General features: G+C 33.6%; 1 protein-coding gene across 7 annotated transcripts in view; it reads left to right on the top strand.

Moving 5' to 3' along the window:
* Window positions 1–21,345, top strand: part of BCAS3 (BCAS3 microtubule associated cell migration factor) — a 695,431-nt gene that overhangs the window by 214,002 nt on the left and 460,084 nt on the right. For all 7 annotated transcript variants that reach the window (XM_064378433.1, XM_064378430.1, XM_064378431.1 and 4 more), the window contains exons 12-13: window positions 9,153–9,323; window positions 16,479–16,572. In XM_064378433.1, the coding sequence (XP_064234503.1) occupies window positions 9,153–9,323; window positions 16,479–16,572 (265 nt within the window). The remainder of the gene's footprint in view (window positions 1–9,152; window positions 9,324–16,478; window positions 16,573–21,345) is intronic.

Here is a 21,345-nt window from a genome sequence, read left to right as displayed (position 1 = left end):
GAAAACTTGAGTCAGTTCCTTGTCACATTCAAAGATTCTTTCATATCAAGGGGCTGCCCGCTTCATGTTTGTCAAGTGAGCTCTTTTTTTTCATGTGTATGAGGGTTAATTTTGATGATGGCTGGTAAACTTTTTGCTGATTATAAGGTATTCTTATAACCACTAACCTTTTGAATTGTGAAGTATATAACAAAACAATTCTAATAATAGGAATGACAGAGTGAATCTAAATGACAGCATATAATAGAAATCACAACCATTGAGAAAAGAACAACAGTATAAAGCAAACCACAGAGTGGGAATCAAAGGTCACACTGTTTTATGTAAAACAAATACAAAAATACTTCATATTTGATCACAGACGCTTACATGATGTGCTTCAGAATGTGTTCCTTGGTTTGATGAGAAAAGCATTACGTACTTTGCACCCAAAAGAGAATTAACCTTTAAGTCTTTATGCCTATAGCACTATGAATTTTAGATTTCAGAAATCTTTTTTTTTTCTTAAGACAAGGTCTCGCTCTGACAGCTTAGGCTGGAGTGAACAACCACCTCAGCCTCCCAAGTAGCTGGGATTACAAGCGCATGCTGCCATGCCCGGCCAATTTTTTGTATAGTTTGTAGAGACAGGGTTTTGCCATGTTACCCAGGCTGGTCTTGAACTTCTGAGCCCAAGCAATTTGCCCATCTCAGCCTCCTAAAGTGCTGGGGTTATAGGTGTGCACCACCGCACCCAGTAATTACAGAGATCTTAATAAAGATTGCTCACTTTTCTAATTTTGTGTAAAAAATTACGATGGTTATTTCAATGAAGAGCTAAGAGAGAGTATTTAGAAAGCATCTTTAGTATTAGTCTCCTTATTTATCCACAAAATATAACAATGAGATCTTTGTCTCAAGTATTAGACTCCTTTTCAACTTCTCTGTTTCATACACATGGATCACAATAGCTTAGCTTATGATCATTTTGAGTCATTTTCAGTTATGGAATGGAGAATGACTTTTCAGCTCCTGTTTGCTATTCTTATGTTTTTATGTGCTTATATAAAAACAAAGTGACCTTCAGTCTGTGTTTTGTTGTGGACCTGCTGGAGGGAGTGAGACTGGACTTAAGATGTTTTAAAAATAAGTACAGGCCAGACGCAGTGGCTCACACTATTAATGCCAGCACTTTGGGAGGCCGAGGTTGGTGGATCACGAGGTCAGGGGTTCAAGACAAGCCTGGTCAAGATGGTGAAACCCCTCTCTACTAAAAGTACAAAGATCAACCCAGCATGGTGGCAAGTGCCTGTAATCCCAGCTACTCAGGAGGCTGAGGCAGAGAATTGCTTGAACCTGGGAGGTAGAGGTTGCAGTGAGCCAAGATCACACCACTAGATTCCAGCCTGGGCTACAGAGTGATACTCTGTCTCAAAATAAATAAATAAATAAAAATAAAATAACAAGTGTAGACTCCCCATTTTCTCATACCTCAGTATTGGGAACTGTGAGGCATATACTCATGTCTTCCACTTTTAAGACTCTAAGAAATTATGTTTAACATACTTAGGACTGGATACTGTGGCTCATGCCTATAATCCCAGCACTTTGGGAGGCTGAGGTGGGAGAATCACGTGAGCTTAGAAATTTGAGACCAGCATAGGTCGGCAACATAGTGAGACCCTATCTGTAAAAAAAAAAATTTAAAAATAATCTGAGTGTGGTGGTGCATGCCTGTTGTCCAAGCTACTCCAGAAGCTGAGGTGGGAAGTTTGCTTGAGCTTTGGAGGCCAAGGCTACAGTGAGCCATGATTGCACCAGCAGTTCATTGCACTGCACTCCAGCCTGGGCAACAGTGTGAGATTCTGTCTCAAAAAAAACAAAAAATCTTAGTTCAATTTTCAGTAGGCTATTGGCCATTAGTAGGTTGGTTATAATTCATTATAAGCTCTGGCAATATATAAATTTCTGCAACTGGTTTTTGAATAAAGTGGGTAACGTTTAATTTTAGTTTAATTGTTTTTGCCTGATGTCAATGCTTATTCTTATTCAAGATTATAAATTTACAAAATAAAGGGAAAAAAATCACTAATGAATATTAAAGTTACCTGTCTTTTGATAGCATGTGTGTTTGTGTATACATGCATATTTTAAATTGTTATTATTTATTTATATTTAACATTTTTTTCTTTTTTGAGACAGTCTTGCTTTGCTGGGAGTGCAGTGTTATGCTCATGGCTCACTACAACCTCCAACTCCTGACTCAAGCAATCTTCATGTCTTGGTCTTCTCAAGGGCTGGAATTACAGGCATCAGCCACTGTGCCTAGTCTGCATGTTTAATTTTTAGAAACACTGTGAATCTAATTGTATAGTATACCCTGACCTTCTAACTTATAATAAATATACCTAACTCAAATGTCATTAAATATTGTTGAAAACATTTTTTTCATGTTCATATGTTATATATATATATACATTTTTCCATATCCCCATAATATTGGACTCCTAGTCAGAGAGTATGAATATTTTGGAACTAAAACATATTGTCAAATTATTTTGTTAAAACTTTTTTTAGGCCGGGTGTGGTGGCTCACATCTATAATACCAGCACTTTGGGAGGCCGAGGCAGGCAGATCACCTGAGATCAGGACTTCGAGACCAGCCTGACCAACATGGAGAAACCCTCTCTCTACTAAAAATACAAAAATTAGCTGGGCGTGGTGGTGCATGCCTGTAATCCCAGCTACTTGGGAGGCTGAGGCAGGAGAATCTCTTGAACCTGGGAGGTAGACATTGCAGTGAGCCAAGATCATGCCATTGCACTCCAGCCTGAGTAACAAGAGTGAAACTCTTCCTCAAAAACAAACAAACAAAACTCCCAAAATTAGCTGGGTGTGGTGGTGCCTGCCTGTAATCCCAGCTACTCAGGAGGTTGAGGCAGGAGAATCGCTTGAACCTAGGAGGCAGAGGTTGCAGTGAGCTGAGATTGGGCCACTGCACTCCAGCCTGGGTGACAGAGTGAGACTCTTTCTCAAACAAAACAAAACAAAAACAACAAAAAAACCCCACAACTTTTTCTAGACATAGAGGGATCCCTCATTTCACTTTCAAAGTTTGGATATTTTATATAGAAAAGATTGAAAAGTTGGAATGATTTCTCCCCCTAAATGGTAATTTTCCCAATAAGGTATTGGATATTACCTTCTAAATGTTTGTAGTTAAATTAACTTTTTGAGGTATGAAACAGTTCTACTTTTGTGTGGTAACTACATCTGAATGACTTCTCTAATTACATAGTATAATTCTAAATATATTTTTTCTCCTTGTTACTCTTACATTATGTGTTATACTCCTCTTAGTGTGTTAACTTGTGAGAACTCATACGTGTGTAATCTCTTTACTTTTCTGTTTGAGAGAATGTAAGGGTTATTTTTTTTTTAAAAAACCCACAAAGATGTTTCCAGACCTAGAAACATCTAGAGAATTCTTTTTAACCTTGAAGAATAAACAATGGCAAAATTACAAAGACTCTTCCAGAGAATAAGAAAAGTCAGATTATGCCCAATCTGGTTTGATGAAGCCAGATCACCTCAATACTAAAACTTTACAAGAGCATTATAATGCAAGAACACTACAGTCTGAATCAATGAACATAGATGTGAAAAATCTTAAATAAAATATTTGCAGAAAAACAGCATTATATAGAATACAATATACTGTGTCACAGTCCATTTGGGATAAGAATATATAGGACATAAGTAATATATAGGACACAATATATGCTGTGTCACAATCCATTTAGTATAAGAATATATAGGACACAATTCTCTAGTATATAGGACAATATATAATGTGTCACAATCCATTTGAGATAAACCACAGTGTAAGACTGGTTTATTACTCAAGATCAATGAGCATAATTTGCACATTTAACCAGAGAAAATGATATGCTTATCTCAACAGATGAATAAAAACTATTTGATAAAATTTAACATATATTCATTGATAATATCTTCATAAATAGAGATAGTTTCTGGTTCTCTGGATTTTAAAATTTTTCTCAAATTATCAAACTTGTTTAAACACAGTAAACCTAGTCATACTGAAGTGTGTTTCTGATAACTCTAATGTCTGGTTCCCTTTTGGGTCCGATTCTGCTGTGTGTTGTTTCTGCTGGTTCTCATTTATAATGAATTGAGTCCTTGTGAAGTGGTGTTGTTTGTCTGGGGTAATAACTGAGGTTTTTGTCTCATACCAAGGAAGCTGAAGACGCAGACACACAAGGAGTGGGTTTAAGAGCGGAAGTTTAATAGGCGAAAGAAAGAAGAGAGCTTCCTCCTGAAGAGGGAGGGGCCCGAGCCGGTTTCGGGGATTGGGGCAAGATGCGATTAGTTTTATAGATGAGCTTGAGGAGGCAGTGTTTGATTTACGTAGGGTGTAGTGGATTGGTTGGACTAGGTGTGCCATTTACATAGCACATGTAGAGGCTGGCTATCCCAACATAATTTTTTATTATTCAACTGGAGTCTCTACCTGACTGGCGCCATGTCGCCTGCACATACGGTGACAAAGAAAAGGGAAGAGGGAACCTCTATGTTGAATATATCTGACTTCCAGGGATCCCTTTTCTGTGTCACAGCTGCTAGCATTCACCTATGCAAGCTTCCAGCTTGCTTATCTATGCTTGCATCTTGATCTTTTAGGCTGCTTTTTGTTAGAAAAGAAATGATTTGGGGGCTGATTTTTTACACTAACTGCCTAAATAATTTCTTTTTAACTCCTATGAAACTTATTTGCCAGAATTTATTTCAAAACTTTTTAGAAATAGTTTTGAGTTTGGGATGACAGTGGAGTTGTGGGACAGTATTAATCTTGAATAATAATCCAGCTTTAGGGATTGAGATTATTTAAATAAGTTCACCTGCAATAGCTGTGCTCACCTTATTGCTGTAGGTGCACTCTTCTATTGTATATTTCTTTATGTTCAAATCCAAACTTGGAGGGAATATCACCAGGTAGACCCATTTGAGAGGTCTTTGACTCTCGTATATGACTTTCTAGTTCCAGCTATCAAAAACACACTTAGTTTCTTAGCATCCTACCTCCTGCTTCCCAGAATCACCAGATACCTCTAGGCCTAAATGCCCAGCTGAAATGTCTGGATTTCTTTATTCTTTCTGATTCTGACCTTGTAACTCTTCACCGTGTTGTTAAATATTCAGTACTTTCAAGCAGCATTTTGCAAAAATATTCTCTTTTATTTTCCTAGTTGTTCTTATTAGCGGAAATCGGATTGATCTGACTTCCCCAGTCTGTCATTATTAAAAATAGAAAATACATTTTTTATTTCTAGGTGATAAATTTTTTGGGATATAACGTGGAAAGTATGTTAAAAGGCCATGTAGTATGTGCTGCTTAAGAAAAATTCTTATCTTAAAGTAATTTTACAGTTATTTTATTAAGTCACTTTCTCTGAAAACATACTACTCTTTTTTACTCTTTCTGATGACGGCTTCCTTTGTGGCTTCATGGAGGTTATTAGCCACTTTGTTATATAGAAGGATTAATTATTAATTTTTTTGTCTCACTGCATGTGAGGATAAATATATTCATTGCATATACACTTGGAGCTCCTTAGAGGAAATAATCTTTTTTACATTTTCTGCATTTTCAAATTCAGCTTTATAATATTTATGCTACTAATGTTTTTCCTTTGATTTTCATCACAAGTAATTTGACTTTTCTCATAAAAAATATGAGAGTCATGAATTTTCTATGGCAGTGATAAAGAAAAAAGTTAATATTGAAATTCTTCACATGAGATTATTTGACACGTTTATAAAATCTTGGTCCATATTTTCTAGTTCCCTCATTATGATCTTATTTTCATGTGTGTTAACCCCAGTGTGGTCAATTGATTTAATAAAACTGCCCCTATTTTTTCTTGTTATCTGATAACTTCTTAATGACAACTAACAGCTTTTGTGAGAGCAGCACCATTAGCACTAATGGATAGGGAGGCCAACTGATATGGCATGGGAAAGGTTAAAGATGACTAGTGACCCTTTGGCAAATCTGCTTGCAGCAGAACAGAGTAAGTACCATGCTCATTGGAATTATAGGTCATAACGGATTTTCTCACACTTTCGTTATAGTCTCTAATGTTCAGCTGTCTTACAGCTACAGTTTAGTTCTGTGAGTACTCGTGTGAAGATTAATCAGTGATTTAATGAACTTTTTTATGTAGATACCTCGGATTGTGAGGACACTCAGTCTAATTTTTCATCTCCTTTTGTCCAGGTTATACTTCTCCATTTCTATTTTTTGCTGAGGCTTTATAATTTTTCATATATATTTGAGAAAATAGATATATACATACTCTGTTTACTAAAATTAATTGGAGAGACAAATTACTGTGAGGTGATTTAGATTTGCATTAAATAACATTATTAGTTAACTTCTGGACACTAGTGCTCATAGATGTGCTTGATTCTAACATGGAAACAAGTTTACCCTAAAAGCAAGGGTCTTTAGAAATGCAGAAAACTTCCAGCATTTCTCTATAACCACCTTGGCTCTCTGCATAGTTAATGGTTATGATAAATAGTACTATCTTGTAACTTGCTATACAAAGTGCAGATTTGATTACTTAAATTTTGAGTTTAGATTTTTGTCCACTAATAAGATGACTCCATCAATAGTCATAGTTACTCCCACACCCTCCCACCCCTGTCCCCAGGAAATATCAAGCACTGTTCATGTAATATGAGCCATTGACTATGAAATATACTGCTGTCTTCTCTCTCTTTGTGAATCTTTTCCCTGGTTCTCTTATGTTAACTTTTACTGTTATCTTGTGGTTTGCTTTGGTACATTACTTTCCACTTTTTATGTGCTCCAGTTCTTTTAGTTTTATTCCTATTCATTGGTATAAGAGCATGAAATAATAGGCTCAGGGGCAAATGTGGAGGATATACAACCAAAGACTTTAAAACTACAAGGCATTCCTTTGATAAAGGGATAGCTGCATTTCAGTAGGAGCATCTCCATTAGCATTAATGGAGTGAGTACATCAGCTGAGGCATCTCAGAGGTTAATCAGGCTTCCTGGCCTGCTCTTGACATCAATACACTGTGGCGCCTGATTCTGTTGGTCCTTCAGAGGCTTACTTGGCAACACTCTAACAGACTTTGTGTAAGTCATTTCTTGTGAATTATTGAAAGAAACGTTTGGCTGCTAATTGAAGAACACTAATGTGTTTTATAATCACTGGAGTTTGAGTTTTTAGCACTAAACAAAACAATTACAATTGATTTGTGGCTTTCTCTTGGTTTTAGTGAGCTGTAAGTTATATCTTTTTATTTGAATTCAGCAGATAGCTTTGCTGGTCATTTTAATTTAAGTATTTATTAGTACATTATTATGGATCTTAATTTTTCCTCTTTTCTACCCATCAGACATCTGTGTTTTATATTCATTAGATGTGAGATCACAAGTAGTAACAGAAATAGATTACAAGACAGTACAGGATAGTGGTTAAAAATCAGACTGTGGAGATGGATGATCCCAGTTTTGAATTCTGACTTTGTCATTGGGTAACTGTTTGAGCTGCCATTTTGCTTAATTTCCCTAGCCTCAATTTTCTCTTTCATAAAATTGAAGTATCTGAGGAACTCTATCAACATAGTTTATGTTAAGTGCCTTCATCAGTCCGTAGTCCATGGAAAAGGCACTGTGGAACATAGCTACAGTAAAATAATGCATCTATTATTAGTGCTAGTTTTATGGTATTTTAATAGAACATTTCTTCGGAAAATACTTCTCCCCTTTTCAATTTTAATCTAATTGTTGCTTAAATCACATTTAGACCTCTATAAAATACTGTCTTTGTGTACCATTTATGAATTAAAATTTGAAATACCATGTATATAATAGTTTATATTCTCAAATTTAGCCACAGCATGTGCCAGAACTAGGTGAGGATATTTGTTTTTCATAATTGTTTTAGAAAAGATAGTCACCTCATTGAGGATTAACTTGAAATATTTTAATGAAACTTTTTTCTTACAACATGAGACTTGGAAAAATGTACCTAATATTGTTCAAAATGTAATTTTTGATATATCTGTGTATTCTAGGCTGCCTGTTTGGGTTCTAATGAGGGATGACACTCTTCAGCAATGTGTGACTCACATACATTTGTCTTTGGTAGCTTTCTTCCTTTCATTTTGTTTTCTATAGACTCAGGAACTTGAAGCTTTCTTCCTTTCAGATGAAAAAACTTGTTATTTAAAGAAAATTTTCTATTACTGTGTATGAGGATAATCAGATATTTCATAGAAGAAAATATATTACATCAGTTAGTTTTACTCTTGTTTTGAATGAAATGGAACTAAAATGTGATTATAAACATCTTAAGTTATCTTTAATTGAAATAATATAGCAGGAACACCACATTTTAATTGTTTTCTGTTACCAGATAGAAAATAACTCTCTTAACTAGTTTAGTATGATACTTCATTCATCCAGTAATTAATATCTTGAACAGAGACTGTATTTTCTGTATGTTAAATCTTGGTATACAGTATTATATAACAGCATATTTATAGATTTGCTTTGGAAGCACATTCTTTTCCACATAGGTATTCTACTAATGTCTCAGTCTTTTTCATACTAGAAAATAGATATACAATTAAATTTACAATATTTCAAAAATTGAACATTTCATAGTTTCTACTTCTATGTCATTGATTTTAAGATGTATACATTAAGAGGAGGGAATGAAAGAAATATCTTTTATAAAAATGTAATTGTACCCTTATGTAAAACAGAGCTCTTTAATTTTTTTAACTATGGCTTTATCCCTGCCATGGTGAAGTCTTAGTTTGAGGGAATGGCATCAGTAAAGTCGTTAAAGATATAAATTTTGGTATATCAAAAGACTTTAAAGACTTTACTGATGCCATTCCCTCAAACTAATACTGATATTCTAATTAAAATTCAAGGTCATTAAAAGTCAAGCTGAATGTCTGTGACAGTTTACTGCTATATAAAATATTGTAAGAGAACAAAGAATTTAACATTATGATTAGGAAAACTAAAAAAATGCATATTTCTATGTAGTATCCAAATACTGATGTGAAGTCATATATTTTACCTTTTATTGTACAGACATTGAAAAGTGGCCTGACAATGGTGGGGAAAGTGGTGACTCAGCTGACAGGCACACTGCCTTCAGGTGTGACAGAAGATGACGTTGCCATCCACAGTAATTCACGGCGGAGTCCTTTGGTCCCAGGCATCATCACAGTTATTGACACTGAAACTGTTGGAGAGGGCCAGGTAAGAAGAACTTTTGGTGTGCGCAATGTGTGTTACCTGCAAAGACGGGGCTAAGATCAAGATTAGTCAAAATTTATTTGGCCTAGGAGATTATTAATTTGGAATTTTAGGAATTGAGATTATTTCAGATGAGGTGTTTCTTTAAAAATGATTAGTAACATGTTAAAACCTGTTATTTTGAACATTATTAATGTCTCAAACATGAAGGTAAAGTCAAGGTTCTAAGGTTCTGAGATTCTCTTCTTGCTCTGTGAGGATATTTGTTTCATAAATACATAATTATGTAATGTTTCATACTGTTCTGTTCATAATAGTCTATTTCTTCTTAACTTGCCACCCTAGAGACTCAACTATTGTTTCTTTTTTGTGTGTAATGACATTTGTCATAACCTAAATTATAAGATTAATAAATTTCTTTTTCTTTCTTTCTTTCTTTTTTTTTTTTTTTTGAGATGGTGTGTCATTCTGTTACCCAGGCTGGAGTGCAGTGGAGCAATCTTGGCTCACTGCATTCCCTGCCCCCTGGGGTTGAAGTGATTCTCCTGCCACAGCCTCCCGAGTAGCTGGGATTATAGGCATGTGCCACCACGCTTAGCTTATTTTTATGTTTTTATTATTGATTGATTGATTGAGACAGAGTCTTGCTCTGTCCACCAGGCTGGAGTGCAATGGCATGATCTCGGCTCACTGCAACCTCGGCCTCCTGGGTTCAGATAATTCTCCTGCCTCAGCCTTCTGAGTAGCTGGGATTATAGGTGTGTGCCACCATGCCCTACTAATTTTTGTATTTTTCAGTAGAGTCAAGTTTCTCCATGTTGGCCAGGCTGGTCTCGAACTCCTGACCTCAAGTGATCTGCCTGCCTCAGCCTCCCAAAATGCTGGAAGTCACTGTGCTCCGCCTTAATTTTTGTAATTTTAGTAAGGACAGGATTTTGCCATGTTGTCCTGGCTGGTTTTGAACTCCTGGCCTCAGGTGATATGCCTGCTTCGGCCTCCCAAAATGCTAGGATTACAGGCATGAGCCACGGCCCCTGGTCATATAAATTTCTTTTTAAAGGTAGGACCATACTTATTTAGAGGAATTTATAAAATTAATTAATAGTTGCAAGTTACATAATTTAGTGAGTAGTATCACAGTTTATAACAAATATTTCCTTATCTATAAAAATATGTGAAATCTTAAAGTAGCATATCAGAATACATATGTGGCAATAGCTTATTATAAAATCTTGTATCTTCTGATACAATGTTCTGAAATTTAAAAAATCTACCTTTAGAAACATTTACAATGGGTAATTATAAGCATGAAAATACATATTACCTTTGCATATAAATCTTGTTGGTAAGATAACATCTAGGTTGTGTTTTTTCCCCCCATGCACTCTTACCTTTGTTTTCTTTTATATCATAGTCTTCATTTTAAATAGATGTTTCTTAAAGAAAGGTAATTTTTTTATTCTGATACTGTGTGATCATTGATATAAAAATACAATCTAAAATCAATTCCTAGAGTGACCTAGGTAGGAATAGGCAGTATTTGTGAAATAAAATTCCTGTTAGTTTTTGTATAGAATATATAATTATATATTCAGAACACAATGGTTAGAAACTGTGTGAGCTGTTAAAGTATTAACCTTAAATATTGCATATGTTTTGAGAAAATGTTTCCAGTATGTATGGGTCGACATCTTGATGAAAAATTACATATGGCAGCTACTTATATGCTAGTTCCTATAGTAAGATTAATGGCATCAAGAAAATTTTATTGCAATTAAAACAAAAAAAAAACTTTGAAATTCTGGGTTATTAAATTTGGCTGTTGTATTTTACTTGAAATCTGAATAATAATTTTCTGCCTCTCCTGTCTTTGTGGCTAGCCAAATATGTTACAAATTTGTATTTTTTTTAATGAAGTGCTGGAAAACTTTTCAGTTGACTGTAATAACTGTGTTAATTAGTTGATCTGGATACACACAAATGTTCTCTTTTTTAATTGAAATGAAATGTATTAACCTTTAGTGTTGTGAGTGTTAGAGTGAAAAAATTCCTTTTGTTCTTTGATTTTTGATTCTTAAGTAATTCACCTATAAGGCCACCCACATTTACTGGGTGGTAGCAAGTCTCCTCAACATTGTCTAGGTCCATGTATCTGTTAAAGATCCAGCATTTGTTAATGGAGAGATTTGGGGTTATTTCAAAATACAAAATATTATCTCAGCATTTTTGATGAAATAGAGGTGTAATTTGTATATTTATTTAGTTGAATGGAAGTATGGGGACATATATAAAAATGTAACATTAGGCCTTATGTTTTAAAATGTGGTTTAATTTTTTTCTTCAAGTTCATTAACTTTTTATGACCTTTAAAAAGAAAGTCTTCATTTTTTAGTGTGTAAATAGACTATAGATTGCAGAGTTGCAAAAGTTCATTTGTTTGTGATAAATGCATTGATAACATTTGAAACAAATACATTGATTAAGAAGAATCATAGAAATGCTAACTTTTGAAAGTTAAGAATCTTAAATGTTGTTCAGCATAGAATATTCTACCTTTTCTGTTATTGGTTGGTAGCCCCAATCTTCCACTTATGACATATTCCAAAATTTTAACTTGATTAAAAATTTCTGTTGGACAGGAAAGAAATTGATTTTCAATAAAAGGGAAATTAGTATGTATATTTTTAAAGAGTTACAATTTTTAAAGCAAGATTTGTACATTATGATACTTTCTTTTAATTAACATGAATCTGTTTTTTGTCAATAAAATGTTTTTTTCTCTGATAAGTAGTTCAGTTGGAGTACAGGCTCTTTTTAGATTATACCAGATTGTATTCAAACTGCAGTGGTTAATGTTATAGATTTATTGCTTTTAGCCCCTTCGGTTGATGTTTAGCCTAAACTGTAATATTTTTCCTTTTCCAGATACAACTTAGATTGTATATGAAAAGCTGACAATACATTGACTTTTTCTGTTTAAATCCATCGAGCCTTTAATAATAATATTTTTTGTGTTTACAATGGTAGTATATAAAATCGGATTCACCATCTTTCTGATGCCATATTGATTAGTTTGATTTTATGGTGATGGGATCATTGTGTGTTAAATGCATTAAGGACGAATGGATTTGATTGACTTTGCATCCATTTTTATCTGTGTTACTTTCATGTTTTATTTAAAAGCATTTCTTGACCAGAATAAGTTAAGTGGTATAATTTGCTTTTTACACGTTTATATAGTTGAAGTTAGCAATGTGGCAAAATCTCTAATGGAAATAAAATGCTTCAGAATGATGACATAAATCTGAGCTATTTCTTGCTTGAGGAGCAAATGTTATTCATAATAATTTAATAGCTTCTGAGGTGTTTTGTTCATATGATAAAGGCTTATCCACCTTATATCAATTCATGTGCTCTGCTTTGTTTAATGTAGTCAGGTTGTTAATACAGACTTAAGAGTTCATCCTGCTTTGGTAAGTGGTGAGTAAAGATTCCATGTCTCAGGAAAATTATATTGGAATATCTCTGACATTAATGGTTTAATGTTTTAGACTAGATTATGATGCAATGGAGAACATTATTCCAAAAGTATCTGGTTGTTTATATTTGTGAAATCCATAAAGAAAACATTCAAAGAAGCTTATGTAGTGGTAAGATTAATGTGCCTTTTTGCTGGATAGCTTCTGTCTTTATTATTGCCATCAAATTGAATACTCAATGCTAATTGTGTTGGAAGAAAACATATAGGGTGTAGGGTTATAATATACAAAAGGAAAGGGAATCTTGTAGATAAAGTTTAAAGTAGAAAAATGGGCAAAAGATAGAAATAGATATTTCACAGAAAAAATAAAATACAGTTGGCCATTGAACAACATGGGTTTGAACTGCACAGGTCCCCTTATATGTGGATTTTAGTTGTCACTACCAGCCCTTAGACAGCAAGACCAACCCCTTCTTTTCCTGGCTTTCCTCCTCCTCCTTAGCTTACTCATTTCAAAGACGTTGAAGAGGAAGACCTTTAAGTTTGATTCACTTTCACTTAATGAACAGTAAATATATTTTCTGCTTGCTTTATTGTAAGAATGTAATCTATAATATGAATAACATACAAAATATATGTTAATTGACAATTCTTTGTCATCATTTAGGCTTTCAGTCAATAATAGTAGGCTATCACTAGCTAAATACTGGGGAAGCAAAAGTCATAAGCAGATTTTCAGCTGTGCGGGGGTTAGCACTTGTAAAACATGAGTTATTCAAAGGTCAACTATAATGAAATAAAGTGTACCCATAACTTCACTTGTTATTAATATAAGAGAGCTGCAAATTAGAAGTGAGATACCACTTTTTACTTATCAGAAACTGAGCCACTCAAAAGCTTGCAATATATTCTATATTTTTAACTTTTAGTTTTGAAATAAATTTTAGACTAACAGTAAGTTGCACGTGGCTTTCACCTTACTTCCTTCAACTTAACCTGAATGATGATATATTTTGTAGCTATAGTACATTACCAAAGCAAGAAAATTTTCTGAGTGATGTGGGTTAAAAAAAAAAAAACTTGGCTTGGTGCGGTGGCTTACGTCTGTAATCTCAGCACTTTGGGAGGCTGAGGTGGGCAAATCATCTGAGGTTGGGAGTTTGAGACCAGCCTGACCAACATGGAAAAACCCCATCTCTACTAAAAATACAAAAAAATTTTAGCTGGGCGTGGTGGGTATGCTTCTATAATCCCAGCTACTCAGGAGGTTGAAGCAAGAGAATTGCTTGAACCCGGGAGGCATAGGTTGCAGCGAGCTAAGGTTGTGCCACTGAACTCCAGCCTGGCAACAGAGCGAAACTGTCTCAAAAAAAAAAAAGTTGAAATTTAAAAAAATATGTCATGTAAACAATAACCATAATGGAATTAGAGTGGCTATAGTAATATTAAAGACTTTACATCAAGAAATATTGCTAGGGTAAAAGAGAGACATTTCTTTCATTCGTGATAAAAAAGTCAATATGATAAAACAATTGTTAATACATAATACAGATAAAACAATTTTTTTCTTTTTTTGCTCAGTGATACTTGTTCTAGAAAACTATTATTAATATGTATAATTAATAAAACAAGTATTAGTGCATAAATTCCTAGCAATACAGCCCCTGAGAACATTGAACAAAATCTGACAAAATTGAAAGAAGAAATTTTAGCTCTTTGTTACAGCCCAAGCTTTCAATAATTTATTCTCATTAGTTGATAGGCATAAGCACTCTGCAATTTTCCCTATGCATGTTAGTAAACATGTACGACTATTTCTCTATTAAAAAATAATTGATAGAACAATTGGATAGAAAATTAGAAAAGACTTAGAAGACATGATCAACGTTATTTACCAACTTGACCACCCAAAACCTGCGGAATGCACATTAATTTCAAAAACATCTGGGACATTCATTTTACATGATAGAGCAGATGCTGGCCATGAAACAAATCTCAATAACTTTAAAAGGATTAAAGTCATGCAGAGTATTTCTCTAAGGACAGTGAAATCAATAACAAAATTCAATTTGGAGGATTTCCAAATATTTGGAAATAAAACATACTTGTAAATAACTCATGGGTCGAAGAAAGAAGCTTAGGGACATTAGAACATATTTTGAATTGAATTAAAATGAAAACAGAACATATAAAAATTTAAGGAGTGTAGCGATACTGTTATATGGAAGAAAATGTACAGCTTTAAATGCTTATATTAGGAAAAGAATATGGTCTGAAATTAATAATGCACGTGTTTCCCTTAAAAGATTATAAAAAGAGGAGCAAGTTATAACCAATGCAAGGCAAATTAAGCAAATAATAAAGATCTGGATAGAAATTGATGGAACAGCAAACAGTGAAATATTGGAAAAATCTAAAATTGATTCTTTGAAAAGATCAATATAATCAATGTATTTGAAGCTAGATTGAAGTGGAGGTTCTAGCTAGAACAATAAGTTTTAAAGATTGGAAAGGATAACATTTCAGACATTTTTGTGATGGCTTGTGATCTTTATGATATTGTATAGCATCATTGAACTGTAAAGTTAAAATGGGTAGCTTTTATGGTATGCAAGTTGTATCTTTGTAAAACTTTCACGCACACAAATACTATCTTGGTGCTGAAGTACATTGTTTTTTTGGGCTATATTTGCAAATATGTTCTAACTGATAGAATAACTGTTCTAGTCATTTACTCTGTATCTTTCAGGGCAGGAATAACATTTGGCTTTATTCTGAGCTCTTAGCAGGGTATTTTACACATAGTAGGACTTTAGTCTAACATGCATTTTTGGAAGAAAAAAATTAGCATTGCCAGTGTAGAACAATTTCCAAAGTTACTTAAAATTAAATTTCTCTGCATCTAAATATCATGTTCCAAAATTGGTGTAATAGATTTTCTTTCTGAAACATTAGATAAGAACAGTTTTTTAAAAGTTGTTGAACTTATGATGGGAAATTATATGGATGTAAATTATATTTCAGTATAGCCTTAAAAATTAAGAGGAGTGAATAAAAGAAACTCCATTTGAGATACAGAGCTACCTACTAAAAAAATACACCTCTGCTTTTATGATTTGGTAGTTTCAAAGTTGTTCTATTTTTCTCTGTAAACTAGGAGTTAAAGAACACAACTTTCAAACTATAATATGAAAATGTTATTGGGTGATTTCTCTATACACCTTCTTGTTTATGTTTAGCATGTTATTTTCCCTGTTCTCATGTTATATTTCAATAATGGGCAAAAAAATTGTGATTTTCCAGCAGATGCCATAACACAGTAAGACCTATATTTCCTGTCCTTGGATAAAGCTCTAAGTGATTTTGTAAAGAATCGAAAATAGTTGATAGTATTATTTTTTTTCTCTGAACCTATACTTGAAGAAGTAATTGTTTCTGTCATCTACAGTCAAGTTAGCTGACTCTTTTTAGAGTTTATATGACTGGTCTGCTTCGGGGCATGTTATATCTCTTCTTGATTCTAAAATGGAATTCTCTCCTTATATTGACAAGCATAATTTACTAGAGTGGAAACGTTATTTGGTCAGTAGTATTGTGATGTACCTTCTTAGAGTCTTCAAGCTTAGTTATTGGTGAGAAAATATTTACCTCCATTTGTCTTTATTTCTTTTGTGAAGGTGCTTGTGAGTGAGGATTCTGACAGTGATGGCATTGTGGCCCACTTCCCTGCTCATGAGAAGCCAGTGTGCTGCATGGCTTTTAATACAAGTGGTAAGTTTCTCTCTCTCTCTCTCTCTCTCTCTCTCTCTCTCTCTCTCTTTCTCTCTTGTAGACCATTTATATAATGGGTTTTCCAGCCAAATATGGAATATGGAATCTGACTTTTCTTCATGCATCAGTGTATATCAGAAAAGTTATTGTTATCATATTGAATAAATGAATTTATAGTAAAAATTTGATACTTCTCTAAAATTAGTTTTGTTCTTAATAAAGTATCTATTAAACAGCCATTTAAGCAGTGTTATTGAGTTATATTAATTTCTATTTATAATTACTCCAAGAACTTCAGTATTCCAAACTAGAATATTAATGAATATGAGCAGTGCTTTTATTGTAACTTGAAGTTTCTGTGTAACTTACAACACTTTGTAAGCTAATTTAATTTTCTCTGATTTTGTTTAGTGGTGCTCTTTGTTTTTCTGTTCATTCTTAAGGTTTACTCCTTTTTGTTATATCTCTTTAGTTCCTTTTAATATAGCATATGATTTGTACCTCTTAATTTTTTTTCGCAATGTCACGAGCAGTTGTCTTAAATTCTGCATTTGTAAAATTTTTAAAGTTTTATTTAATTTTTAAATTATTTTTTTAAAAGATACAGACAGAGTCTCACTGTGCTGCCCAGACTGATCCTGAACTTGTGGCCTCAAGCAATTCTCTTGCCTTAGCCTCCCAAAGTGTTGCCACCATGCTTGGCCAGATTTTTTTCATTATGATGTTTTTATATTTCTCCATTCCTTGGATATCTGTTAACTGCAAGTTAAGTTTAGAGGTGTAAATCCATTCAGGCTGAGGAGTTTTTGTTTGTTTCTAAACTTCATAAGTATCGCTGTCTACATAATTTGATTCCCATGGGAGACACATTATTTTAGGTTGTCTCCCTATTTGTGGTGCTATATTTGATCACATCAATAGGTAATGACAATCACATATCTACATTATTGGAAATAGGGTTTTCTTGTGGAGATTAACAAGTACTCTGCAGTATGTCATTTTGACATTATTTCTGAAGCAACTTTTTAATTAATAATTTTGTTACATTGAAGGTTGTAGAATGGTGGGTTGTTTTCTTAATTCTGTCCTGGTCTCTGCATTTATTGACTGTTATTCTTCTATAGAAAACATTTTTTCACATCAGTCAGGAGTAAACAACATTTCTCCTATATATCAAAAGCAGTATAAATGCCTAATTCTCTCTCTCTCTTTTTTTAAATGACCATTTTTCACAGTATGGAGTTGGTGTAATACTTCCAGTAGTAGGAAACAAGTTACAGGTTGAGTACTATATATCTGAAATGCTTGGGACCAAGAAGTCTTTCTGATTTCTATATATATATATATTTTTGCTTTTGGAATATTTGCATATATAATGAGTTGTCTTGGGGGTGGGACTCAAGTTTAAACACAAAATTTGTTTCGTGTACACCCTATACACATAGCCTGAAGGTGATTTTTATACAGTATTTTAAGTGATTTTGTGCAGGAAGCATAGTTTTGACTGCGTTTTAACTGAGACTTAGTACATGAGGTCAGATGTGGATTCTCCAGGTGTGGCATCATGTCAGTCCTCCAGTTTTGGAGCATTTGAGAGCATTTTGGCTTGTGTTATAGGAAGAACATAAATTTTTGGGAGGATTTTGGTTTTTCAGATTAGGGATGCTCATTCTGTATTTTAAAAATACTTTGTAAATAAAACTGCTCTTTTGTTTTCAGAGCTGGTATAGTCATCAGAAACTTGCAGTCTTTTCAGATCTTACCCATTTGGTTGATGTATCTAAGGAGCATGCTATTTTAATCTTAGTTTTCAGAAATGGTTATAATCACTTAAAATTGATGGGAAAAGCCCATCCTTTTCTCTTTCTTTTCATCTTTTCAAATGAAGAATGATAGTAAGAGATTATCATTATATAGAGATACTATTTTATAAAGCACTTCAAATAATCTATCCTCTAATATCTTAAGTCATCTTTGATTAAGGGAGCAGGATTTTTATCATGATTGGTGATCAGTAGGATTGATTTAATTAATAAAGGCAAGATATATTGAAATTCTCTGAGTATTGTGGGAATTAAGTTAAATGTGAAAAAACAGTCTGGAAGTTATGCTACTTGTAGCACTCCACTTGGAATAACCAGTATGGCTCATTTTGATATTCCATCTGTTATGTCAAATCTCCTTTTTGTTAGTGTACATTTTATATAGTCCTACAGTGCTTCTGACACTGGCAGCTGTGTTTTTTTCCTATGACTTTGCATTATAAGAAGAATGTATTTTACAATATAAAGAGTGTTGCAGTCATCTCTTATCATTATCCTCAATTAATTTTCTATCATAATATGGTTTCATAATTTTGATCTACATTTGCCATTTGATTTCTTTGACCTCTCACATTTGTGTTTATATAATAAGGTTAAAAATAGCAATATTTATACCTATGTTTCTGTGTTGCTGGGACACTAGGTTTATAACTCTATGATGTAATTTATTTTGTGATAATCATTTGTTTAAACGTTTGTTTCCCTTGCTAACTTCTCTGTTCCTCCTACAAAGAGATCAGATGTCATTAATCTTAGTATCTCTACTGCTTAGCATGGTGTCTCAGAGTAATAGGAAACTTAGTGAATTATTTTGAACTATTCCCCACTATAGATATATGACACTGTATTAGGCACTGTTTTGACAATGAAGGTGATAGGTCAGTCCAGTACTTTTAAATACTTTTTTTCCTTATTTTTTAATAGAAATTTTGATGAGAGTTTGCTGAAGTTCTTCTGGAATTTATTCACTTTGAAATGGTTCATGGTGTATACAGTTTCCTTATTCTGATATTACATAGTTGTTTCATATAGCAATCTATGAAGCCTGTTAATGTCATTGGAAGTAATCCCATGTAGATATCCGATAAGTTAACTGTACCTGTAAACCTGTGAGTGATGAAAATAATGGTTTTTAAAATATGATTTCACATTTATTTGTAATTCTCTAACTATTGCTTATGCTTCAAAATTATGGTAGAGCCTATAATTTAATATATTAACAAAAAAGCACTTAGAATACTTATATTTTAATTTTTTTAAATCTTAGGTATTTTATTTTGTGTTTTAAATAATTTCATTCTAAGAAAGCGGTTCTTAGGCTTTACCGTATTGGTAACAGGATCCACGCTACAAAAACGTATTAGAACCCTTTATCGAAAAGGTTGATGCTTTCCGATATGATTTCACCTGTTTCAGCTAACACATAGGAAGATACCTCTTTCACTAGTGACTCTATTCACCTTGTCTGGCTAAGTCTTGGTAATTGAGTTAATAAGAGATAGTCCCTATGCATATAGTCTGCTTGCTGGTTAGTTACAAATGCACAAACAGGGTCTTAAGGAAGGAAAACCCTTTGTGGAGTAAGGACAGCATGCTAGGGGATAAATATTAGCCTGGTTTTGAGGTACTGGAGACAGCTCTTCAAAAGGAAATCAGTTCCAAGCTTGGACCTAAAAGATATGTAATTAGAAAACAATGACTCAGTGCCTGGCATCATAAATATTATTTGAATGAAAGAGGCAAGAAAAATATGGCACATTTGAAATAGATTGCGAACCATAGTCTATGTAGTGGACTCATTAGTTTGTTGTGCACAGATATGTTTTTCAATGTGTCCTCGTTTCTGCAACATTTTATAAATCCTTTGTACCTGTTTAGATGTCTGTATTTAGTGGAGGGGTATATAACTCAGCAACTACTCATACTGTTGGTTTGCACAGTGCTTTATAGTAGCTGGTAGACAAAATTTTATGTAATTCCGTACAATTCATCTTAATTATTTACTTTCAGCTTTGAGTATTTCTGCTGTTCTGAATATTGACTTATTACTTGATTATGAGAAAGCCTGCAGAAAATGCTCAGTTCTTAATTATTTGAAGTCTGGATTTTTTTTTCTTTCTTTTTTTTTAGTTAGCAAGTGCTAGTCAGTAGCTACCCAGCTTTATTAAAAAAAAAATTGTTGGGGTTAGCTATAGCTTCTAACCATTAATCAGGTCATATAATTAGGTGACATTTTATTTTGCTCTGCTAGTTTCTGGTTCATATTTACTGTTCTAACCCTTCTAATTGATACACATACGTATACACACACATACACAGAGGATATGTTTTAGTAAGGAAACTGCACTGCTATTTGTAAATGCATAGATACCTCGGTAGCTGGGTTTTTTCGTAAATTATTATTTGTCTTATAGTTTTAAAAGTGTTTTTGTGAGATAAAATGATGTATTTTCTAGCACTCTTCATTTAAGTCCTCCCCATTAGTAAATAAATTTACTAATGTGATTAAGAAATGACACATTATAAAATGAGGTTGGAGTGCTCATAATCCCAGTGACCCAGGAGGCTGAGATGGGAGGACCACCACTTGAGGCCAGGAGTTTGAGATTAGCCTGGTCAACATACCAAGATTCTGTCTCTTAAAAAAAAAAAAATGAAAAAAAAATTAGCTGGGCATGGTGGCATGTGCCTGTAGTCCCAGCTACTTACTTGGAAAGCTGAGATGGAAAAATTGCTTGAACCAAGGAATTAAGGCTGCAGTGAGCTCTGATCCCACCATTTTACTCTAGCCTGGGTTACAGAGTAAGAGCCTGTCTGGAAAAAAAATTAAAAATTAAATAAAATGAAGTAGTTCTCTGCACATTGGCTGAATTATATTTGTTAGGTTCTGAAATTTTATTAATTGACATTTTGTGCAAAGATATGTAATTTCAATAGGCCTTAACACAGT

Source organism: Aotus nancymaae, unplaced genomic scaffold (genome assembly GCF_030222135.1).
Source record: "Aotus nancymaae isolate 86718 unplaced genomic scaffold, 86718_ANA_hifiasm-v0.15.2.pri h1tg000018l, whole genome shotgun sequence".
Classification (NCBI taxonomy): domain Eukaryota; kingdom Metazoa; phylum Chordata; class Mammalia; order Primates; family Aotidae; genus Aotus; species Aotus nancymaae.
The sequence above is the reverse complement of the archived record's forward strand: the minus strand, read 5'-3'. Positions and strand labels throughout refer to the sequence as shown.